We start from the raw sequence: 25,530 nt of genomic DNA, 5'->3' as shown, positions 1-25,530 counted from the left end.
AGAATTAGTGAACTCGGGAACGTCAGCCCCAGTCCCAATCCCAATCTACTTTGTCCGTCGGTTCCTCGGCACCACCATCTTGTACACTGTCGTCTCTCTCTCCTTCAAAGCTTCTCACTATTGACCGTTTGGACCCTTCCCTTCGACACTGAGGTTCAATAGCGCGGTGAGCTCGAACGTACCAACAGCACCTTTGCCAGGGAACATCCTGTCCGAATCTACACTTGCCAGATCATTCCTGACCCCAATAAAGTTGGCCTTCCTCCAATTTAGAAGCGGTCCCGAAGGTCATACCTATCCATTTCCATAATGAGTTAATTTCTAATGGCATTACCATCACCAGATGCAAATTGGTCCCCGACACAAACTTATATTCCCTGCCTTTTCCCCATTCGGCACTAAAAAATCAATTGTTGCACACACTCGTTAGGACTTTATACGCATTGATAAAGGAATCTTTCTTGAAAACATTTGACAAACTACCCAACTCGTCCTTTGACTGTCTGGCGCTCACACCCAATACCTAAAAAATTGAAATCACACTTTATCACAACCTTATGCTTCTTGCAAGAGTCTGCGAACTCTCCACAGATCTATTCCTCTGAACCCACAGGATTGTTCGGTGGTCGATAAAGTAGCCCCATGAACTAGTCCCACACCTTCCTTATTTTTCAGTTCCGACTATAAAACCTCACTGAGACGAGACTGGGCACTGCCGTGATGTTATCACTGACTTGTAAAACCGCCTCTTCGCTCTTGAAATATTCCCAGATTAGCACGACTGAAACAGCGGAAACTGGAATTTTGAGCAAACGGTACTGTCCCTGTTGCAGTCAAGTTTCACTAATATCCACAGTGTCAGGCTTAGAGGCGTTGACCCCTGACCTGAGCGCACTTGCTCTTCGAACAATACTACTTGAATTGAAACGTACGCAGCTCAGAACATGAGTACCCGCAGGCTCCACTTTTTGACTCATTACTTTGTTCTTAACAACGTCTGTCCCAACAACCAGTCAAATATCTGTAATGGCGTTCTTGTTTTCATCCCCTGCAACTCTGGTTTTTATCACCGCTTCCCATCTTTTCATGGCAAACCTTACCGCTGGGATATTAGTTTCAATCGAGCTCAGGTGTAAATTGAGAGAGTTGCTGATGCGAGAGGAAATGAAGGAGCTGAGCAAAGTGGGGGCGGTGAGGAGCAACCTCCAGACAGGTGTCTGTGCTGCCCCCCAGTGTTCGTTTGGCAGAAGACCATCTCTGTTGTGAACAATTGTAGATTACCGTGGCATTCAAAGTGACCAGGGGCTTCAAGCTGCATAAATGTGTGTGTGTGTGTGTGTGTGTGTGTGTGTGCGTGTGTGTGCGCGTGTGTGTGTGTGTGTGTGTGTGTGTGTGTGTGTGTGTGTGTACATACTGCTTGAATGTATTTCACTGATATCCCTCATATGCTTGCTCCCTTTCTGTTTTATACATATTATGTATGAATTGTGCCGTGCGGGAATGTTGGTGTTGTGTTTTGCAGCTTGGCCCTGGCTGTATTCATGGTCATTCCTGTGTGACGGAATTTTGGCACCGCCTGCGCATACATATGTTTAAGTCTTCTTACCTATTTATATCATTCAACACTCCTGCCAGGTATTGCTGCTGCTCTGACTGCAATTATAAAGAAGGAAACGATAATTAAACTGAAAACAAATCAAACCACAGTTTTGCGCCTCTCTCATCCAAGACTCCCATCCTTGAAAAGATAAACCCTCTGACTTCAACTCATATCCAATTTCCCACCACTCTTTCCCTCTAGTCCGGCTCAGCTCTCTCTCTCTCTCTCTCTCTCTCTCTCTCTCGTCTCTCTCTCTCTCTCTCTCTCTCTCCTCTCTCTCTCTCTCTCTCTCTCTCTCTCTCTCTCTCTCTCTCTCTCTCTCTCTCTCTCTCTCTCTCTCTCTCTCTCTCTCTCTCTCCCTCTCCCTCTCTCTCTCTCCCTCTCTCAAACACACACACACACATTCAAACACTGTGTTAATATCTCTCCACACCGTCCCATCACATATTCACTGGGTACGACACTGCGTGATTCTCCCTCCACCACAATCCCATTACCACCTCCGTTGTCAGACAAGTACTGAAGCTCCCTACATACTGCCCCATCACACACTACCGTGGTCAGTCACAGAGAGAAGCTCCCTCCACAACGTCACATCACACATTACTAAGGTCAGACACAGAGTGAATCTCCCGCAACACCCTCCTTTGCCAAACTCATCTCCTTTGAACGTCCCCCCTCTCACCTTAATGCAGGTACCCTGGTATTAGACATTTCCATCCTAGGGGTAAAAGATACAAGCTATATATTCTATTTGCGTCTCGTATTGTTATACACCTCAAAGAGAAACTTAACTGGAGGTTACATCTATCCTTTTCCATAATTACCCTGTCTCTAATGGCATTGCCATCACTAGATACAAAGTGTTCCCCGACACAAACTTCTGTCCCCTGGCATGTCCTGTTCGATAGGATGACATCAGGTATTGCACTCGCTCATTGGGACATTGATCTGCTGATTAAGCAAATTTGCTTAACTGAATAAGAACACTATCCCAGTGGTCCTTTCACAGTGTGAGGCTCACAGTCAATACCAGGAATGTTAAACTCACCCGATGACACAACCTGATGTCTCTTACAGCAGACTCCGAACTCTCCACAGGTTTGTTCCTCTAAATCCCCAGACTGTTCGGTGGTCGATAATGTAGCCCCATGAACGAGTTCATACCTTTCTTATTCCTCACTTCCACCTTTAAAGTCTCGCCTCAGCCTAAATTATATGTACAGTAGCACGGCTAAAACAGCGGTAAACAGGAAGACTGAGCTGACAGATCTCCTCTCCTGAAACCAAGACTTACTAATGGCTAAACGATCATCTTTCCAGTCGTTGGCCCCTACCCTGAGCTCATCTGCCTTTCGTACAATACTTCCTGCATCGAATCGAAACGTACGCACCTCGGAACATGAGTCCCAGCGGGCTCAAACCTTTGCTTCCTGACTTTGTCTGAAGTGCTGACAAATTCTGTCCCATCAATGACTGAACTATTTGTTGAGACATTCTTGTTATCATCCTCCACAACGACCCCTTTTATAATGGCAAACCTTCCCGTCGGGGTATTAGTTCCACTCCGGTTCAGGTGTAAACTGAGAGAGTTGCTCGATGGCGGAGAAAATGAAGGAGCTGTACAAAGAGGGTGGGTGTGGTGCGGCCTCCAGCCGAGGGTCTGTGCTGCCCCCCAGTGTTCGCTCAGCAGAAGACAAGTTCATTTGTATTAGTTTGTAGATTTCGGTAGCTTTTAAAGTGCCAAGGACGTCAAGCTGCTTATATATATGCGTACGCGCCCGTGTGCGCGTTTATGTGTATGTGTGTGCGTGCGTGAGTGCGCGTGTACATGCTTTTACTGATATCCTGTGTATTTCTGCTACCCTCTAACTTCCACTCAAATCCAATTAACCGCCACTCTTTCTCTCTCTCTCACACACACACACACACACACACACACACACACACACACACACACACACACACACACACACACACACACACACACACACACACACACAGAGATTCAAACAGAGTGAAAATCTCTCCATACAGTCGCATCCAACGTACCTGTTTTCAAACACAGATTGAAGCTCCGTCCACACCGTCCCGTCACACTCTCCTGAAGGTAGACACTGGGTGACGCTTTCTCCGGACCGTCCTATCGCACACACCCAGGTTCAGACACAAACTGAAGCTTACTCCCCCGGTTCCCTTTAGCAACTCTCATGTTCCGAAGCTCCTTCCTCTCTCCAATCCCCAAAACTCCGCCATTCCAATAGTCATGAATTGCGTGCCGGCTCGGAGAATGTGCGTGTGTTTGTGTTCAGCAGGTGTGCAGGGAACAGGAGAGAATTGGAAGAGGTTCTGGTGGGAGCACGGACATGGTGGTGAGATAGCAGTGACTGGGTCGATGAGTTATTGAACCAAACAGTGCAGAGGCTCAGAACCGAGAGATCGATATCCGGTGGAAGGGGGCTGGGTGGTGTAACACCAGACGTCACCTCTCCCCCTTTCTCCCAATAATTCCATACAAACAGATAGAGAGGGTGTCGTGTAGAGGAGGGAGAGAGTTAATGGAACCGTGGAGGACCTGCCAGGGATGAAGCGGGTCAGGGAGACGGGGAGAGGAGTTGGGGAAGGAGGAGATTACGGAAACCACGGAGTGTATGGGACGGAGGGGTGATGGAGACAGGGTTTGTAGAAGAAGAATGCGGAGGCGGAAACGGGAAGGGCTGTAGGGGAAGTCGTAGCTGACGGTGACGAGGATGGTCGGCTGGGAAGTAGGGCTGACAACGAACAAGAGACTGAAAACTCAATGAACCAGGAACAGCTTCTTCCCCTCCGCCAGCATATTATTGAAAGCACCAGCACCACCACCACATTTTTGCGGCATTTATTAGCTTTCTGCATTTGACAGTAATTTTACATATTTGCTCCTTACTGATTCGTCAAAAGAACAAATCTCAGGTGGTCTAAGTCACAGATAATAAAACAGACCGTGAATCCGGTGGAAAAGATGCGATACAGGTGGACAGGACATTTGACACGCTGGCCTTCATCAGTCAGGACACTGAGTACGGGGGTCGGAGGTCACGTTGCAGTTGCAGATGACGTCGGTCAGGCCGCACTTGGAGTATGGAGTTCAGTTCTGCTTGCCTTGCTCTAAGAGAAATCTCAACGAACTGGAAAGATTGCAGAGGGAGATTTCCGAGGATGCTGCCGGGACAGGAGGGACTGAGTTATGGAGCGAGGTTGGGAATTCTGAGACTTATTTTGGTGACCTTAGAGAGGTGTACAAAACCACAAGGGACACAGATCAGGCGAATGCGTGCACTCTATTTCCCCAGGACTGGGGTTTCGAGAACATTAACGCACATGATTGAGGTGGGTGCAGCTAAAGACAAAAGCGGGGAACGAGGTGGGTTAGATTAAAGGGATACCGTGGGATGGGGAGAGTGGGTAGAGACAGAGTAGAGAATCGAGAGGGAGAGACTGGGAATAGAAGGGGGAATCGGGGGAGAGGGAGGCAAGAAAGCGGGTGAGGAAAATGGGGATGAAACAGAGGGGGCGGGAGTGGAGAGGGATGACAACGAGACTTTATACGGACGAGGGTAGAGAGAGGGCAAGATGGTTAGTAAGATTGCCAATGACGGAAAGAGGAGAATAGGGTAAGGGTGAGGAGCAGCGGCGCGGAAGGGGCAGTGTGAGTGGTTCAGAGAAATGGGGCAGAAAGAGAGTTTTATCATTGTACTCAAGTCGGTCCCACTGGTTGTTGACAGAGATCCTGGATCTTTTGAGAAATAACTGGGCACAAATGTGCAGACTTCTCACAGATGAAGCGCGCACGAACCTGATCGCAAGGTTTAAGCTCAGTGTACGGTCCACATACAGCGCATTCGGGGTCTCCACCGCTCAACCGGAACATGACATTCGAAGCCATTTTCCTATCAAAGAGGGGTAAACAACGTCAACGCACCTCCAGCAGACAGTCCCCAAAAACACTGATACTGTCCCTCGCCATAGACCCTTGGCACCCGAAAATGTCCCACAACTCTACTTTCCCAGCACAGCCCTGTTTCTGTCCCCAGAATACTCCTACGAACAAACACTCTCGCTGCAACCCTGTGTCAGTCACCAAACTAATCCCTCGTTCCACTCTCTACCCACAGCTCGGTGTCAGTGTCCAGAATAATAACATTACCCAACCTTCTCCTCACAGGCCCGTGTCAGTCCACAAAATGCTCCCACTCCTTTACTGTCTCCCCACAGGCCTGTGTTTTCTGTCTAAGTACTCACACTCACCACTCCCACCCCACAGATCAGTGTCAGTCCAAACTACACCCACTGCCTGACTCTCTCCCCACAGCCCCGTGCCGGTCCCCGAAATAATCCCACTGCCCAACCCTCTTCTTAGAGACCTGTGTCAATCACCAAAACATCTCCCGCTTCCCATGCTCTCCCCACGGACGTGTCGCACTCCCAAGAGTACTCCCACTGAACCATTCTCTCCTCACAGATCTGTGTCCGTCCCCAAAGTACACCCCTCCCTCATTCTCTCCCCACTGACATGTGCCAGACCCCAAAGTACTCCCACTGCCTCACTCTCTCCCACAACCTGCGTCGGTTCCCAAAACAGCTCCATATCTCCACTCTCTCCCCACGGCCCCCTGCTAGTCCCCCAAATATTTGCACTTCCCATTCTTACCTCAAGGCCCCATGCGAGTCCACAAAATAATTCCAATGCCCAGCCTTCTTCCTAAAGATCTATGTCAACCACCAAAAGTCTCCCAATTCGCCCTCACTTCCCAGAGCACATGTCAGTTCCCACATTAGGAGAAGGAAGTCTGAGGATCAGAACTGGAGTGCGGCGGGAGCCATTTTGATGTTTTCTTCTTCTCATCGGCGTTAAGAGAGGCGGGACTGCGCAGGCGTGTGCCGTCGGGCAGTGAAGCGACCAATATTTAAATGGAACACAGCCTTATATAGCGGGCAGCGTCGTTTTGCGGGCAGCGGAGTGAGCCAGGAGCAGAGTGAAGGCTTAAGGGCTTTGGCTCAACGGGCTTAGGTGGAAACTGGCGAGACAAGGTAGGTTTAATTTTAATTTCTCCTGTTATTTAAGGAAAGGAGGAATTATGAGTGTGGGGGCAGCTTATTGTTCTCGGTGTTGGATGTGGGAGGTCCTGGAGTCTCCCAGCCTCCCGGACGTCCACATCTGCGGCAGGTGCGCAGAGCTGGAGCTCCTAAGGGACCGTGTTAGGGAACTGGAATCGCTGATTCATAACCTTCGTCTGGTCAGGGAGAGGGAGGAGATGATAGAGATGAGTTACAGGCAGGTGGACACTCCAGAGCCACGGGAGGCAGACAGGTGGGCCATGGTTTGGATAGGGAAGGGGAGGAGTCAGGAACTAGAGAATACACCAGTGGCTGTACCCCTTGAGGATAAGTACTTCTGATTGTGTACAGTTGGGGGGGGGGGTGTCTACCTACCTGGGGAAAGAGAACGGCACAAAGAGTACGGCTCTGTAGCTCTGAAGGTTAGGGAAAGGAAGAGGAAGGTAGAAGTAATAGGGGACTCGATGGTTCAGGGTTCAGGTAGGCGATTCTGTGGACGCAGTCAGGAGACCCGGATGGTAGTTTGCCTCCCTGACGCCAGGGTCGGGGATGTTTCTGATCGCGTCCATGATATCCAGGATTGGGAGTGTGATGAGCCAGAGGTCGTGGTACATATAAGTAACAAAGACATAGGTAGGAACTGGGAAGTGTTCCTGAATGGAGAATATAGGGAGCTAGGAAGGGACTTGCGAAGAAGGACCGCAAAGGTAATAATCTCGGGATTACTGCCTGTGCCACGCGACAGGCAGAGTAGGAATGGAATGAAGTGGAGGATAAATGTGTGGTTGAAGAGGGGAACAGGGGGCAGGGATTGAGCATTCTGAATCATTGGGAACTTTTTGGGGGCAGGTGTGACCTGTACTAAAAGGACGGGTTACACTTGAATATTCGGAGGGCAAATTCCTGGCGGGGAGATTTGCTGAGGTAAAACTGGGGAGTTTTTAAACTAGAATGGTTGCGGGTGCGAATCAATTTAAAGAGACTAGGAGAGAGGAGTTTCACAAATAGTGAAAGCTAGTAGACACTGTGTGAGGGACAATAGGCAGGTGATAGAGATAGGTTGAGCTCAGACCGAAGATGTAGGGGAGAAGAAAAAAAAGATAATAATGTTGTTTGCACCGTTGGGGATAAACAGAGAGGAAGAGGTGAAGAATTTTTAAAATTCATCCATTTTAATGGTTAGGAGCATTGTAGGAAAGGTGGATATGCTTAGAGCATGGATTGATACCTGTAAATATGATGTTGTAGCTATTAGTGAAACATTGTTGCAGGAGAGGTGTGATTTGCAACTAAATAATCGTGGATTTCTTTGCTTCAGGTATGATTGAATCGGAGGTGTTGCATTGATTGTCAGAGAAAATACTACAGCGGTGATTAGGCAGGATAGGTTAGAGGGCTCGTCCAGGGAGACTATCTGGGTGAATCTGAGGAATGGGAAAGGGTTAGTACCAATTATATTCCACATAATGGGGAGCGAGAATTAGAGGAGCAAATTTGTAAGGAGATAGCAGATACTTGTAGTAAGCACAAGGTTGTGTTTGGAGGAGATTTTTAATTTTCCACACATTGACTGGGAAGCCCTTTCTGTAAAAGGGCTGGGTGGATTGGAGTTGTAGAATGTATGCAGAATATTTTTTTTGAAGCAATACCTAGAGGTACCAACCAGAGAAGGGGCAGTGTTGGATCTGCTGTTAGGGATGAGATAGGTCAGGTGACGGATCTATGATTTGGGGATCACTTCGGGCACAAAAATCACAATACCATTAGTTTAATTTTAATGATGCAGAAGGATAGGATTGGACCCAGAGTTGAGATTTTTGATTGGAAAAGGCTAACTTTGAGGAGATGCGAAAGGATTTAGGAGTAGATTGGGACAATTTATTTTATTGGAAGGATGTAACAGAGAAATTGAGGTCATTTGAAGTTGAAATTTGAGGGTACAGAAGATTTATGTTCCTGTTATGTTGAAAGGAATTGTTAAACATTTGAGAGAGCCGTGGATTTCAAGGGATCTTGGAAAATTAGTTCGGAAAAAGAGAGAGATCTACAATAAATATAGGCAGGATAGAGTATATGAGGTGCTCGAGGAGCACAAATAATGTAAAAAGAATCTTAAGAAAGAAATTACTAAGCTAATTAGAAAAGCAAAAAGAAGATATGAGATTGCTTTGGCAAGTAAGCTGAAAATAAATCCGAAGGGTTTCTACAGTTATATTAATAGCAAAAGGATAGTGAAGGATAAAATTGGTCCCTTACAGAATCAGAGTGGACAGCTATTTGTGGAGCCAAAAGAGATGGGGGAGAATTTGAACAATTTCCTTTCATCGGTATTCACTAAGGAGAAGGGTATTGAATTGTTTAAGTTAAGGCAAACAAGTAGGGTAGTTGCGGAAACTATGATGATTAAAGAAGCGGAAGGACTGGAGCTTTTAAAGAATAAAAATGTGGATAATTCTCTGAGTCCTGATAAGATTTTCTCTCGGAACCTTGAGGGAAGTTAGTGTAGAAATAGCAGGGGCTCTGACAGAAATATTTCAAATGTCATTAGAAACGAGGATGGTGCCAGGCGATTGGCGTTAGACTCATGTGGTTCCATTGTTTAAAAAGGAACTTAAGAGTAAACCTAGCAATTATCAGCGTGCAGGTTTGACGTCGGTAGTTTGTAAACTAATGGAAAGTAGTCTTCGAGATGGTATATATTATTTGGATAGACAGGGTCTGATTAGGAGCAGTCAACATGGATTTGTGCGTGTAAGGTCATGTTTGACAATTCTTATTGAGTTTTTTGAAGAGGTTACTACGAAATTGTCGAGGGTAAAGCAGTCGATATTTTCTATATGAACTTCAGTAAGGCCTTTGACAAGGTTCCGCACGGAACGTTGGTTAGGAAGGTTCAATTGAAGTAGTAAAATGGATTCAACAGTGGTTGGATGGGAGATGCCAGAGAGCAGTGGTGGATAACTGTTTGTCAGGTTGGAGGCTGGTGACTAGTGGTGTGCCTCAGGGATCTGTACTGGGTCCAGTGGTGTTCTTCATATCCATTAACGATCTGGATGGTAGGGTGGTAAATTGGATTAGTAAATATGCAGATGATGCTTAGATAGGTGCCGTTGTGGATAATGATGTAGGTTTTCAAAGTTTGCAGACTGATTTAGGCCAGCTGGATGAGTGTGCTGGAAGATGGCAGATGGAGTTTAATGCTGATAAGAGTGAGGTGCTACATTTTGGTAGGACTCATCAAAATAGGGCATACATGGTAAATGGTAGGGCATTGTGGAATGCTGTAGAACAGAGTGATCTGGGAATAATGGTGCATAGTTCCCTGAAGGTGGAATCTCATGTGGATAGGGTGGTGAAGTAAGCTTTAGTTATGCAGGCCTTTATAAATCAGAGCAATGAATATGGGAGTGGGGTTGCAATTTCAAAATTGTTCAAGGCATTGGTGAGGCCAAATTTGGAGTTTTGTCTACAGTTCTGACACCGAATTATAGAGAAGATGTCAGCAAATTAATAAAGTACAGAGGAGATTTATTAGAATGTTATCTGGGTTTCAGTGCCTATGTTCCAGAGAAAGGGTGAGCAAGTTAGGTCTTTATTCTTTGGTGCGTAGAAGGTTGAGGGGGGAATTGATAGAGTTATTTAAGATGATGAGGAGAATAGATAGATTTGACGCAGATAGGCTTTTTTTCCACTGAGAGTAGGGGAGAATCAAAAAAAGACGACATGAATTGAGAGTTAATAGGCAAAAGTTTAGGGGCAACAGGAGGGGGAACTTCTTTTCTCAGAGAGTGGTAGCTGTCTGGATCGAGTTTCCAGTACAAGCAGCAGATGCAGGTTTGTTTTTGTCTTTAAATATTGATAGGTATTTGGACAGGAATGGAATGGATGGTTATGGGCTGAGTGCAGGTAGCTGTGACTAGGTGAGAGTAAACTTTCGGCACGGACTAGAAGTGTCGAGATGGCCTGTTTCCGTGCTGTAATTGTTATATGGTTATACGGTTATATTAATTTTACTACATGCTGTCTACCAACAGCCCTTGTCGAACCCCAAACCAATCCAATTGCCCATTCTCTCGCCGCAGAACTTTCTCTGTCTCAAAATTGTCCCATTACTCAATGTCTCCCCACAGCCCTTGTTTGTCCGCAAACTCTTACCAACGCCCACTCTCTTTAGCAACCCGTGTCTGACCACATACTAATCCCACTGCACACAACCTTCCCGCCGCCTGTGCCAGTCCCCAAAATAAATCCACTGCCCACTCGCTTCTCGCAGCCTGTATCAATCCGACGACCCACTTTCTTCTCAGAAACATGCAAGACCCCAAATCTCACCCGTCTTTGCATTTTCCAATCCAGTATGAAATGCCTTGGTCGCGGATAGTTTTGCTAAAAAAAATCTGTGAAATTAAATTGCTATCATTAATGATTGAATTCGAGAAAAAATTAAGGAGCGTCCCTTTATGTCTGACCCCAGGAGAGTGAGAAGGGATGTTGTTGAAGGAGCTTAATTCTGTCTCTCACCACAGGAGAATGTGATAGCACGGTGTGGACGGAGCCTCACTCTTTGTCGGACCCCGGGAGTGTGTGTTCAGACGGTATGGAGGAAGCTCTCTGCGTACGACCACAGGAGTGTATGATGTGACGGCGTGGAGGGAGCTTAACTCTGTGTCTGACCCAGGAAATGCGTGATGGGAAGGTGTGGAGGAGATTCACTCCGTTTCTGACACCGGGAGTGCGTGCTGGGACTAAAAGGAGGGAGATTCACTCTGTGTCTGACCCCGGAAGTATGAGATCAAACGGTGTGGCGGGAGTTCACGCCGGTGTCGATATATCTTCCGTCGACCTGACACGTACCTGCTCTTGTGCTGAATTTATTTCAAGAAGTTTAGAATCAGTGTTCAAACAATACTGTTTCGCCTCATTGTAGGAATAGTTAAACGTGGATATAAAATAACACCCGTCTTCATTTCTGATCCATTCCTGGGAAAACGGTTGCTCTGCAAATTAGGAACAAGGAATAGTGAATATCCCTGCGTACTATCCATTACACCAGCGGTGCGTCAGACACAGAAAGAGGATCGCTCCTCAGCGACCCATTATACACAACTGGTCAAATACAGAATGAAACACCCTCCTCATTGGTCCCTTGAAAACTCCGAACAAGTAACAGTGAATGCCCTACATCTGCCGGAACACGGACATAGAATAGGGATCCCTACCCACTGTCCCATCACACACTTCAGGGGTCAGACATAGAGTGAGGATCACTCCACATCGTCCCATCACAAAATCCCGGGGTCAGACACAGAGCGAATCTCCCTCCACCCCGTCCCATCACACACTCCCGGGGTCGGGCACAGAGTGAATCTCCATCCACATCGTCCAATCACACACTCCTGGGCTTGGACACCGAGTGATGCTCCCACCAGACTATCTCAACACACAATCCAGTTGTCAGAAACAGAGTGTAGCTCCCTCCACACCATCCAATCACAAACTCCCGGAGTCAGACACAGAGTGAATCTCCGTCTACACCGTCCCATCACACATTCCTGTTGTCAGAAACAGAAAGAAGCTCCCTCCAAACTGTCCGATCACACACTCACCGGGTCAAACACAGAGTGAATCTCCCCCCACACCGTCCCATCACACAGTCCTGATGTCAAGCACAGAGTGACGCTTCCTCTCTCCATGCCTGCCCTGTGATGAGGAGCGGGTGAAAGAAGGGGATGATGTCTCACCTCTTCTGCTGGTCAACAATTCACAGATTTGAGCCTTGGTTTCGTTGACAGATCTGTACTTCGTTTCCATCTTAGTGAATTGGTGACGGAGATCGCTGTGCATTCGTTTAACATCGGACAGATTAGAGCTGAGCGCAGAAAGATTATTGAGACAGGTTCTCTGGGAGAGATCCATGTGGGAATTCTTGGATATCGTGGATTGACAGGTTGAGTTTACCTCATGGCAGTTTCGGTCTGAGGTGAACATAGACTGAGGAATCTGTGATACTGAGAGAGATGGTGAAGGATGTTTAGCGTTTACAGTGACACGTTAGTCAGCGTCACGCTACCGAACGAGTCACAGAGAGTGTTGTGTCAGTGTCATGGTGAAGGGTTTCACAGTGAGAGGCGTCGGCCCCACCTTGAGTGGCGTGTCTGTATCACGTAGAGGGTTATATTAATGTCCCGGTGATGTTTTTTTTCGTTGTTGTTGTTAGAGTGGGATCTGTGTCACTATAGTGATGATGATTGATTCCCTGTCTCAGCGCGGGGCATTTCCGATTTGCTGAGAGGGACGAGTCGGAGTCACTGTGATAGATGTTTCGTGCCCCACCGAGAGTTGTGCCGGGTCACAATGAAGTGTATCTCAATGTCACGGCGAGGGAAATATCTGAGTGAGGGGCGTGTTGACGTCACGGTGGGTGGAGTATCTGTGTCATGGTCTGGGGTGTGCTGGTCTCACAGAGAGGGGTGTGGCTATGTCACGGTGAGAGGCATGTCATGGCTACGGTAGGTGTGACAGTGTCACGCTGAGGTATGCGTCGACGTCACGGGGTGTACTCCGTAGGGTTTGCTGTCAATTTCGGAGTCATTATCGCGGTGAAGGGTTTACCTGTGTCAGGGTGAGGTGAGGGTAATTGCCTCAGTGAGCGGTGCATCGGTGTTATGTTGAGGGGCGATACCGTCTCAGTAAAGCATGTTACAGTGACGTGTGAGTCTTCGTCACGTTGCGGAGCTGGACGGGACACGTTGAGGCACGTGTAGGTGTCACAGTGAGTGGCCTCTCAGTGTCACGGTGCAGGGCGTGTCGGTGTCCCTGTGGTGTTTTACAGTAACAATTTTTACAACCTGCCTCCATTTGGAGCCCGTTCGCCCCACCACTGGTTGACAGCCCGGAAACAATTACGATAACGGCGAAAGTAACGAGACAGACTTAGCAGATCCTACGGTTCGATCTATTTCCAATGTTCTCTTTCAGTGTGTGGGTGAATTCAGCCGTGTCCCCCACTGGGACTCCCTTCCACCCGCCAGCCGCGGTCTCTCCTTCCACCAAGATCACCCCCTCTCTCTCTCTCAATCTCAGTTACATTGAGCCTCATCGCTGAGAGTCCAAATCCCTTGTCTTTCCAGGGCTGACCAGCGTCTCTCTGATTCCAGAGACGTTGTCACCTCTCCCGAATGTGATCGATTAATTTGGAGGCGTGGGCTTTTGACTAGGTCCCTCAGGGGAAGCTTATCCGGAGGATTATGATAAATGGGATCCATGGGGAATTGGCTGTCTGTATTCAGAGTTTATTATTTTTCTGCGTTACGGTGATATGCGAGCGGCGTCACGGTGGGAGTTGTGTCCCTGTCAAGGTGAGGGTATTGTCAGTTTCACTGTGAAGGGCGTGACAGTGTCACGGCGTGGTACGTGTCAGTGCCATTTTGAGGTACATGTCATTGTGAGGTTTTACACTCACGTTTCATTCCACACTGTTAGTTCACGGTCTGACTCCAACCGGAGTCCGTTCGACTCACCATGGATCGACAGCCCGACCACTGTCACGAAGAGGATGAGCGTAACTAGGCAGAGCAGCCAGATCTTACGGTCCGGTCTATTTCCGATGTTCTCGTTCGGCTCCTGTTTATGCGGACCTGTGACGAGACCATTCAAATAAACAGAAGGAGAAGAAAGGAGATGGTGAAAGGGGGGCGAATGGTGGGAAAATGTGAGAGAATGAGGAAGAGAAAATGAGAAGAAAAAGAGGAGAGAGAGTGGCCGCGTGATGAGAGGAAGCGATGTTTCGAATGAAGGGTGAGTGGGATGTGTGAGAGAGACAGCGAAAGAGTGGGAAGGAGAGGGGGAGTGAGGGGAGAAAAAGCAGGAGAGAGAGTGGAAAGAGACAAAATCAGCTCGAGCGGGTGGTGCGAAACAGCGGAAAGAGAGATTGTCACGGGTTTATTATTTTCCGTAGCTGTATTATTGTTCGCCCGCTTTGTTCCTTTTTCACACATGGGGTAAATGACGGTCTTGTGGGGATGAACATGTTGTGGGGATTTTCGTGGACTCCATTGTGTTTCTATGTTTTGTGGCTTCTGGCAAGGAGAAGGGCGGCACGGGCACCTGATGGTTAGCGCAGCGCTTTACAGTACCAGCGAACCGGGTTCAATTCCCACCTCTGCCTGCAAGGAGTTTCCAATTTCTCTCCACAAGCGTGTGAATTTCCTCCTGGTGCTCTAGTTTCCTCCCACAGTCCAAAGAAATACCGGTAGGTTGGTTAATTGGTTATTGTAAATTGAACAGTCATTAGAAAAATGAATAAATCGGAGAATTGTTGGGCAGCGCGACCTGAATGGCCGGAAGAGTATATTCCGAACTGTTTTTCAATGAAAAATAAAACAAAATATATTTTGAGAAAAATGGAAAAAGTTCGTGGGAAATGGTATACATATACAACCGAACCATTCGGTGTTTGTGATGGGTGTGATTGTCCTGGATGAAAATAGAGATGGATGATTGTAAAATCTCAGAAAACGCAAAGATTGGTGGTGTTGTGGACAGTGCGGAAGATCGCCAATAGTTTCGGCGGTGTATGGACCAATTGTAGATCTGGGTGGAAAATGACAAACGGACAGTAGCTCAGGTAAGTGTGAGGTATGTTCCTTTGGGGCGTTGAATGTGAAGGGACAGGAGACAGTTAACGGCAGAACCCTTAATGTTGACGAAGAAAGGATCTCGGGTTGATCACGCGGTTCAATGGAGAGATAAAGAGTTGACTGTAGACGGGCCTTTGACAAAGTCTCTCTCATAGGAGATCCATTCAGAAGATTGTGATGACTGGGATTCATTGTGAATTCGGAAATGAGTTTCCGTACTGGCTTGTCCACAGAACCCAGAGGGTGGCGGACGTCTGTGACTGGTGATGTTACCCACGGATCCGCATTGGGAATTCTGCTGTCTGCGGCCAAGACTTGTGCGAACCTAGAGTTTTAACAAGGCTTTGTATGTTTCGAAGATCCCGCACGTAGACCCGCCATATCAGTACAGGAAAAGAATCTTCTGACGACAATGCTGTACAGGATGCATTCCCTCTGGTGTTAGACATTTCACATTTGGGGAAGATACTGTCTATAACTCTTATGATCTTATGATCCTCATCTTCAACAGCACCAGGGGAAAAAGCCCACGTGTCCATACCATTAACTCAGGCAGCATTCTATTAAACCACTGCGGATTCCAGCAATGGCCTTGACAACTGCACACAATACACCACATTTGGACTCACCAATGCCTTGTGTAATTTTAACATTGCATCCCAACTCCTTTACTCAATGCTCTAATTTATAAAGGACAGCATACTAAAAGCTTTCTTCACCACCCTATCCACATGAGATTGCACCTTCAGGGAACTATGCACCATTATTCCTAGATCACTCTGTTCTACTGCATTCCTCAATGTCTTACTATTTACCATGTATGTCCTATTTTGATTATTCCTACCAAAATGTAGCACCTCACACTTATCAGCATTAAACTCTATCTGCCAACTTGCAGCCCTCTCTTCTGACTGGCATATGTTTCTCTGCAATCTTTGAAAACGTACTTCATTACCCACAACGCCACATATCTTGGTATCATTTGCATACTTACTAATCCAATTTACCACCAGATCATCCAGATCATTAATGTATATGACAAACAACATTGGACCCAGTACCGATCCCTGAGGCACAGCACTAGTCACCGGCCTCCAACCTGACAAACAGTTATGCACCATTACTCTTTGGCATCTTCCATCTAGACACTGTTGAATCCATTTTACTACTTCAATATTAATACCTAAAGATTGAACCTTCCTAACTAACCTTCCCTGTGGAACCTTGTCAAGGCTTACTGAAGTCGGTATAGACAACATCCACTGCTTTTCCCTTGTCAACTTTCCAAGTAACCTCTTCAAAAAATTCCACGCACAAATCCATGTTGACTGTTCCTAATCAGACCCTGTCTATCCAGATAATTAGATGTACTCCAGATATACATCACAGACAGGAGAGACCCCACCCACATCCACAGATGCAGGTCACTTCATTGGAGTAGACAAGGTTATTCAATCACAGAATGCAGAATAAAGTATCAAAATTATAGAGAAATTACAGTGCAGGGAGACTATAAGTTTGAAGAGCCACGAAGAGGATGAATTGAGGTCAAGAGTACATCTTATTTGATGACACCGAGTGCATTATCGGAGCAGCAGTACGTGTAGAAAGAGTTAATGGAGGGGAGGCTGGTTTCGGCGCTGGGCCCAGCTCTTACCACAACGCTCTGCAGTTTCTTGCGAAGCAATGATTATATTTTTAGTTAGGAACCAGGACGTTTCATGCGAACAGGGTAGTAGATATGCTGAACAGGGAAGGCGATAAAACATGTATTTTTCTTTCCTTGGTAGACTGCTCTGTGTGATGGTATGGGACCCAGGGGAATTTGACTGACTGATATGTCCGGATTGATAGCTATAATGCACAAGTCCCGTATCAAGATCCCAGATGGTAGATCACTCTGGAAGATGGGAGAGAGGAATGTAGAGAGAGACCGAGAAGGAATGGAGCGGTGAGACTGGGCGGGAGAGGGAAAGATAGGAAGAGTAGAAAAGAGAAGGGGGAAGAATTTGACAGATGGTTTGAGACCCAATGAGATTTGTCGGGCGGATTTGACTGTGTAGGACAGACCAGGAATTGGTAGTAGATGCACCAGACAGAGGCTTGAGCAAGGCTATAAACTAGGGCTCAGATAGTAGACTGGTCTGGAAATGGTGCGGAATCCGAGGAGAACTGTCTGACCAATTTGACTGCGGAGGACCGATCAGGTAGATGTGCTGAATGTAATGTACATAGTATTTAACAAGGCCCAAGATGGTATACCACCCTGCGAGATGGTGTGCGGCTCGGCGATAGGAGACAAGGTTTAGGATTGCAGATCATTTCTCAGACCGGAAGCCCGTCACTAGAGGTGTTCACGGGTGGTTGGTGCTGGGACCAGTGATCTTTGTCAACTATATCTACCATTTCATGGAGAATATACAATACGCAGAAGTTAAGCTTGCAGATGACATTAACGTTGATGGCGTTTTAAACAGTGAAGACAGTTATCTCTTACAGTGGGATCTCGTTTTGCCGGGGAAGTCGGCCGAACAGGAGCAGATGCAATTTAGTTTGAACTATCGTATTTCAAGAGGACAAACAATCGGGTAGGACTTACACCGTCAACGGGAGGAAACTTGGGATATGTTAAATAACGGAGGGAACCAGGGCTACAGGTACACGGTTCCCTGAAACTGAAGTCACGGGTAGTCAGGAACGGTGGAGAGTGTTGCAGAAGAGAGGGACCCTGAGGAACAGAGACCACCCAGCGGAGTACAGAAACAGGCCTACAATGTTGTCCCGAATGCAATCCCTCTGGTATTAGACATTTTAACTTTGATTAAAAAAATGCTGTCTCTCTGCTCAGTCTATGTCTGTTGTGATCTGAGAAACCTCTGTCGGATCTGGCGTTCAACATCTCCGGAGGCGTTCCAAGGCCTTCTAATCCTTCCTATGATGTGGTGACCAGAACTGTATACAATACGCCGGATGCAGCCTAATCAGAATTTTTTATTAAGTTGCAACACAACTTCCTGGCGTTTGAAGCCAGTGCCCCTAGTGATAAAGTCAAGTGTGTATATGACTGCTTAACCACGGATAATGACATTGGACCCCAATCTTCCTCTGCAAATCAATACTCTTTCGGGTCTAGGTTTTAAGGGTGCGCTGTCCCTTGACATTTGACCTAACAAGGTGCAACATGTCACGTTTGTCCGTATGAAACTCCATCTGACATTTCTCCAACCCATATCTGTAACTGATCCATATCCCACTGGATTCTTCACAGCTTTCTACACGATTCACAACAACGCCCATCTCCGTATCATCTGCAAACCTACCAAACCACTCATCTAAACTGTCATCCGGGTAATTAACATACATTACAGACAGGAAAGGTGTCAGTTACATCCAGAGATACCGATCACTTTCTGGTAGTGGAGCAATGATGGACTCAGGGCTACAGGAAAACGTTTCCCGGAACCTCTGGCTAAGGGTAGATAGTGCAGTGAAGATTGCATCTTCATCAATCAAGGCTCTGAGTACAGGAGTCGACAGGATTTGGACAGGACGTAGGGTAGGCCGACCCTGGAGTATAGTGTACAGTTTTTGTCCACCTGCTCTAGGAGAAGTGCCACTGAGCAGCAAATATTGCACAGGGAGCTTTACAGGGATACTGCCGAGAGCCGAGCGACTGAGTTATGGAGGTAAGTCTGGCAGGTTAGGATTTTATACCTTGGAGTTCATGGGTGACTGACAGAGGTTTATAAAACCACGTGGGGCAAGGCAAGGTGAATGCGCAGAGTCATTTTCTATAGACTTTGAGAATCGAGGATCAGAGCGCACAGTTCTGAGGTGACGGCAGTAAGAGATCTAACTGAGGACCAAAATGACAATTTTTTAAGCAGACGGTGCTCCGCCTATGGAACAAACTGACAGAGGAAATGGTCGATGCTGATGAATTAACACTTGTACACGTGAGCGTATGTCACGTGACTTATTCATAATGCCATCATCAATGTGAACTTTGACCTGCCCGTGCAGTCACTGGCATTTCTACTGGTCTACTGGTCCCGACGCAATAGATGAGATGAGAAGTTCATTTCGGCGAAGGTTCACCTGTGAGTATATGGGGTCCAGACCATCTGGGAGAGAATGGAGGAGAATGTGAGAGAGAGACAAATTGAAGGGCAAGGGAAGGGTAGATAATGGTGGGGCGGGCAGAGTGAGAGTCAGGGATACAATATGAGGGAGATGAGGAAGTGAGTGGAGAGTGACGTGTAGATTGAGCAGCAGATAGCGGGATGAATGGAGAGGTGAAATAGGGTGAGAGATGAAGGAGATGGCCGGGAAAATTGGAGAGAATGGGAGACAAAACGAAGAGTGAAATTCGACAGACAGTGGGAATGGAGAAGAGGGATCGAGGTTGTGAGTGAAGTGGGAGTGAGAAGTGTGAGAGCTTTATCGAAAGAGTCAGGGAGAGAGGGGTAGAGTGAGGGGAGAAAAAAACTGGCAGATGGAGAGAGAGGGACAGAAAGAGAGAGGCAATTGGTGAGAGAGGGTGAAAAGAGAGGGGTAAGGTTTTATTATTTTATTCGTAGTTGTATTATTGTTTGCAACCGCTGTTCTTTTTTCACACATTGGAAATATGACGGGCTTGTTGGGATTAACATGTTGTGGGGCTTTTCGCGGTCCACTGTGCTCCTTTCAAGAGGAAGAGCTGTGGGTAACGTGGTGGTTCATAGCACTGGAAACCCGAGTTAAACAAATCTCAATATTTTTTAAAAAGATGATTATCATTTACATATAAAAAGCCGGTGTTCGTTTTTTTTGTGATGTGAATGATTGATCTGAATGAAGATGGAGATTGGTGGCTGCTAAAATCATAAGACCATAAGATATGGGAACAGAAGTAGGCCATTTGTCTCATCGAGTCTGCTTCGCCATTAAATCATGGGGTGATCCAATTCTCCAGCAATCCCCAGTCCCGTTCTTCTCCCCATACCCTTTGATAACTTGGCTAAACAAGAACCTCTCTGTTACTGCCTTAAATGCCCCCAATGACTTGGCCTCCGCAGCCGTTGATGGCAAAAAATACCACAGATTATCCAACCTCTTGACTAAAGTAATCACTCCATATCTCAGTACTAAAAGTCAGTCCTTCAATCCAGAAAAGTGCACTCGTCCTAGAGTCCCCTACCATGGGAAATAACTTTGCCATATGAAATTCTCTCAGGCCTTTTTGCATTCGGAATGTTTCCATGAGATTCACCCTTATTTCCTGAATTCCAGGGAATATAGTCCAAGAGTTGCCGGAAGTTCCTCGTACGGTACCCTTTTCATTCCTGGAATCATTCTCGTGAATCTTCTCTGAAACATCTCCAATGTCGGTATACATTTTCTATAATACGAAGCCCAAAACTGCACACTATACTCCTGGTGTAGTCTGGCGAGTGTCTTATGGCGCCTCAACATCACATCTCTGCTCTTATAATCTATATCTCTAGAAATGAATGTCAGCTTTTGCCACTTCGTTGTCCATTCCCTTAAACTATCTAAGACTTTCTGCAGGAACTCTGTTTCCTCAACACGACTCGCAACTCCACCTATATTTGTGTCATCAGGAAATCATTGGCATACATCGCAACAAGCAGCGAGTCCAGCACCGAACCCTGTGGAACTCCACTGGTAACCGGTAACCAGACAGAATAGGATCCCTTTATTCCCAGTCTCCTTTTCCGGCCGATCGGTCAATGCTCCACACACTCTAGTATCCTCCCCCCGAATACTTTTCTGGTCTCTTATCTTCCTTAGCAACCTCATGTGCGGCACTTTGCCAAAGGCCTTCTGAAAATATAAGTTCACCATCTCTGCTGCACCCTGTTAGACTACCCTGCTTGTAGTTTCCTCAAAACATTGCAGTAGGTAGTTCAGGCAGGATTTTCCTTTCAGGAAACCATGCTGGCTTTCGCCTATCTTATTATTTGCCTCCAGGTATTCCCTAATACCATCTATAACAATGGATTCTAACAACTTACCAACCTCTGCTGGTCTGTGGTTTCCTTTCTGCTACGTTCACCCTTCCTAAATAGCGGAATATCATTTGCAATTTTCCAGTCATCCGGTGCAATGCCAGAATGTTCAGAATGTTCCTAAAGTTCAGCTCGGTGTAGATCGAGTAGAGAGAGGCTGGGTGATAGTTAGCTAGCGGGCACACTGGGCGCGCGAGAGGGAGGAAAGAGGGGAGGAAAATTGGGAGGGAAAGGGAGAGAGTGTGGGAGAGAGGGAATAGAGGGATAGATAGCGTGAGAGACGGCAGGGGGAGAGGATGTATGGAGGAGTCTGTCGTTGAAGGAGGGAGAGAGAGGAGGGGACGTTAGAGGGGAGCGAAAGAAAGAGAACAGCATGGGGAGAAGGAAAAGAAAGAGGGTGATGAGTGACAAGGGGCAGAGTGAGGACTAGAGAGGTGAGAGTGGATGAGATGAGAAAAGAGGGATAGAGGGGAGAAGAGAGGGGAACAGAAGAATGAGCGTGAGAAGGAAAGGGAGAGAGAAGGGAGAAGTGATAAGGCTTGTGGAAAGTGAGAGGAGGGAGAGGAGAACGAAGGGGCGAGAGGGGATTAAAAATATATTTTAGTGGGCTCCCTCCGCATCGTCCCATCACACACTCCCGGGGTCAGACACAGAGTGAAACTCCCTCCCTCCATTTCTCTGTCCCACTCACCTCGGGAAGGAGTCTCGGAGCCCGTTTTTGTGAATTTGACATTCACGTAAATCTCGCTGTCGTCCATTCTGTCGAGGATCCTCTGCGTCTCTGAGCTGAGGAAGGAGAAGCGACCGTTGTCAGAGGAGGCCTGTTTTGACAGGGGAGTTAGACCGACTCCAGGAAAAACGAGATGAGCGGCTGTTAAAGAGGAACCAAGAGCAGGGGGTGGGCGTGGGGCTGCCGTGGAGAGGGACTGAGAGTGTGCGAGAGGGTGGCCCACAGAGATAAGAGTTTAAGTGTACAGATCAGTGAGAGTGAGGAGAAAGGGGAGAGGGAGAGAGAGGGAGATAGTGTGTCTGCGGAGAGAAATGTGATTGACAGTGGATTGAGTGGATGGAGCAGTAGAGCAAAGTGATGGGAGAGAGGTGGGAGTGAAGGGAAGATAAGAGCGATGGACATGAGAAAACGGAAGTAGATCGGGAGAGAAATAGAGGGAGAGGCGTTTGGGAGAGAGGGGGAGAAATGTGGGGCGTGTAAACGGGAGGGAGAGAAGGAGAGGGAATGAGTGGAGTGGGGAGGAAGATAGGAAGGAGAGAGAGGGTGTTAGAGAGAAGAAAGTGTTCAGGAAAGGGAGGGATGAGGAAAAAGGAATGTCGACTATAAGAGAGAGTAGTCGAATGGGGAGAGAGACGAAAGGAATGGAAGGATGGAGGTAGAGAAGGAGGGCGGGTGGAAGGAATGACTGAGTGATTTGTTTCACTCAAACAGATTCCCTGTTGTTCTGGAGATTTTCATCCCCCAGTTTCTACCTGGTTTGCGCGAAGGACGTTCCCACTACACCTGCTCATGGCAGGGGCTTCAGACGCTCTGTCTGCGAGAAGCCACGGCCCCAGGACAAACAGCCAAACACCACCGAGGGTAGTGAGCTCCTCCTCCCACCGATTAACGTGAACAGCTCCCCTCCACTCGTGTCCTTCACATTGTTTCCTCGTCTCTCTCTTCCAGTTGCACACTCTAGATTCCATTATTTATTCAATGGCTCTCTCTCTCTCTCTCTCTCTCTCTCTCTCTCCTCTCTCCTCTCTCTCTCTCTCTCTCTCTTCTCTCTCTCTCTCTCTCCTCTCTCTCTCTCTCTCTCTCTCACACACACACACAAACATGCCCACACACTCTATCCCCTCTCTCTCTCTCTTTCTGCCTCTCCGTCCCTTCTCTCTCATCCACTTTGCCTCCACCATTCTTCCCTTCTCTTCCACCTTCCCCCCTCTCAACTCTTCCCCATTATCTCAACCCACTCCCTCATTTGTCTGCCGCGCTCTCTTTCTCCTCTCCACCACCGACACCCGTGTCACCCCAAACTGGAGATAACCCTACCCGCTCATTCATATTTTGCCCCCCGAGCACCCGAGCGTTATCCCCCTCCATTCCGCTTTTTCGAGGAGTGGAGTTGGTGTTTGGGAATTTGGTAGCGTTCAGCCCGGGACTTCTAGCCGTCTGTCAGAATCTCTCCCTTCTTCCACTTACCCGCCCTCCCCCACTGTCGCCCTCTATCCATCCCTCCCATCCTGACTATTCCACCGAACCCTCCACCTTTCCTTGCAGCACATCGTTACTCATTTAGTTTTGCCCTCTCCCTCCTACTTTCGTCTGCCACACTCACTCCCTCTCTCAATAGGGTTGTATTAGAGACCAACCAACAGTCAGCGAGCATTGGAGGAGCAAATCTGAAGAGAGATAGCAAACAATTGCAGGAAACATAAAGTTGTGATCGCAGGGGATTTAATTTTCCACATATTGATTCGGACTCCCATACTGTTAAATGTCTAGACAGGTCTGAATTTGTAAAATATGTTCATGAAAGTTTTCTACATCAATATATAGAAGTATCGACTGGAGATTGGGGAATATTAGATCACCTATCAGGAAACGAGTTATGCCAGGTGACGGGAGTGTGTGTAGGGGGACACTTCGGTTCTAGTGATCATAACACCGTTATTTCCAACGGTCATGGATAAAGATAGATCAGGTCTTCGGGTTGAGGTACTAAACTGGAAAAGGGGCTAACTTGAAGACATGAGGGGAAAAAAACTAAAAAGCGTGGATTGGGACAGATTGATCTCTGGCAAGAATGTTTGTAGGTGGGAGGCCTTCCACGGAGAAATTTTGAGAGAACAGATTTGCATGTTCGAGCCAGGATTAAAGAGAAAATGAATAAGAATATGGAAACTTGGTTCTTTAGGGATATTGGAACTCATAAAGAAGAAGAGAAAGATGTATGACAAGTATAGGAAACGGAGGAAGTTACTTGAGGACTATAAAAGTGAAAAAGAAAACAACTTAAGAAAGAATTCAGGAGGGCTAAAAGAAGACATGAGGTAGCTTTGGCAGTCAAGGTGAAGAACAATCCAAAGAGATTCTACAGGTATATTAAGAGCAAAAGGATAGTAAGGGATAAAATTTGTCCTTTTGAAGATCAGAGTGGTCGGCTGTGTATGGAAACAAAAGAAATGGGAGTGATATTAAATGTTTTTTTTTTTGCATCTGTATTTACTAAGGAAACTGGAATGGAGTCAATGGAAATAAGACAAACAAGTAATGTGGTCATGGAACCTATGAAGATTGAAGAGGTGGAGCTGCTTGCTATGTTGAGGCAAATCAGAGTAGATAAAACCCCAGGACCTGACAGGGCATTTCCTCGGACGTTGAAGGAGACTTGTGTTGAAATTGCAACGGCTCTGGCAGATATATTGAAAATATCGGTATCTACGGCTGAGGTGCCGGAAGATTGGTGGATAACTCTTGTTGTTCCATTGTTTAAAGAAGGCACTAAAAGTCATCCGGGAAAATACAGGTCGGTAGGTTCGAAGTCGGTAGTATGTAAATTATTGGAAGGAGTACTAAGAGATAGGATCTATAGGTATTTAGATAGACAGGGACTTATTAGGGTGGGTCAACACGTCTTTGTGCGTGGTACGTCATGTTTAACAAATCTATTAGAGTTTTCTCGGGGAGGTTACAAGAAAGTGCATGAAGGGAAGGCAGTTGATGTTGTCTACATGAACTTCGGTAAGGCCTTTGACAATGTCCAGCATGGGAGGTTAGTTAGGAGAATTCAGTCGCTAGGTATACATGGTAAGATAGTAAATTCGATTAGACATTGGCTCAATGGGAGAAGTCAGAGAGTGATAGTGGAAGATGGCATCTCTGGGTGGAGTCCTGTGACTAGTGGTGTACCACAGGGATCAGTGAGGGGTCCATCGTTATTTGTCATCTATATCAATGATCTGGATGATAATGTGGTAAATTGCATCAGCAAATTTGTTGATGATATAAAGATTGGATGTGTAGTGGACAGTGAGGAAGTTTTTCTAAGCTTGCAGGGGGATTTGGACAAGCTGAAGAAATGGGCTGTACGTTGGCAGATAGTGTTTAATACACACAAGTGTGAGCTATTGCTCTTTGGAAGGAATAATCAACGTAGAACATACAAGGCAAATGGTATGGCACTGA

At 46.8% G+C, this 25,530-nt stretch overlaps 1 protein-coding gene across 1 annotated transcript in view; it reads right to left on the bottom strand.

Moving 5' to 3' along the window:
* Positions 1–11,025: 11,025 nt before the first annotated feature.
* Positions 11,026–25,530, bottom strand: part of LOC140719884 (uncharacterized) — a 47,152-nt gene continuing 32,647 nt past the window's right edge. The window contains exons 4-8 of the mRNA XM_073034810.1: positions 22,039–22,218; positions 14,218–14,334; positions 12,439–12,705; positions 11,552–11,694; positions 11,026–11,094 (exon numbers count right to left, since the gene is read on the bottom strand). Of these exons, the coding sequence (XP_072890911.1) occupies positions 11,026–11,094; positions 11,552–11,694; positions 12,439–12,705; positions 14,218–14,334; positions 22,039–22,218 (776 nt within the window). The remainder of the gene's footprint in view (positions 11,095–11,551; positions 11,695–12,438; positions 12,706–14,217; positions 14,335–22,038; positions 22,219–25,530) is intronic.

Source organism: Hemitrygon akajei, unplaced genomic scaffold, assembly GCF_048418815.1.
Source record: "Hemitrygon akajei unplaced genomic scaffold, sHemAka1.3 Scf000033, whole genome shotgun sequence".
Lineage (NCBI taxonomy): Eukaryota > Metazoa > Chordata > Chondrichthyes > Myliobatiformes > Dasyatidae > Hemitrygon > Hemitrygon akajei.
The sequence above is the reverse complement of the archived record's forward strand: the minus strand, read 5'-3'. Positions and strand labels throughout refer to the sequence as shown.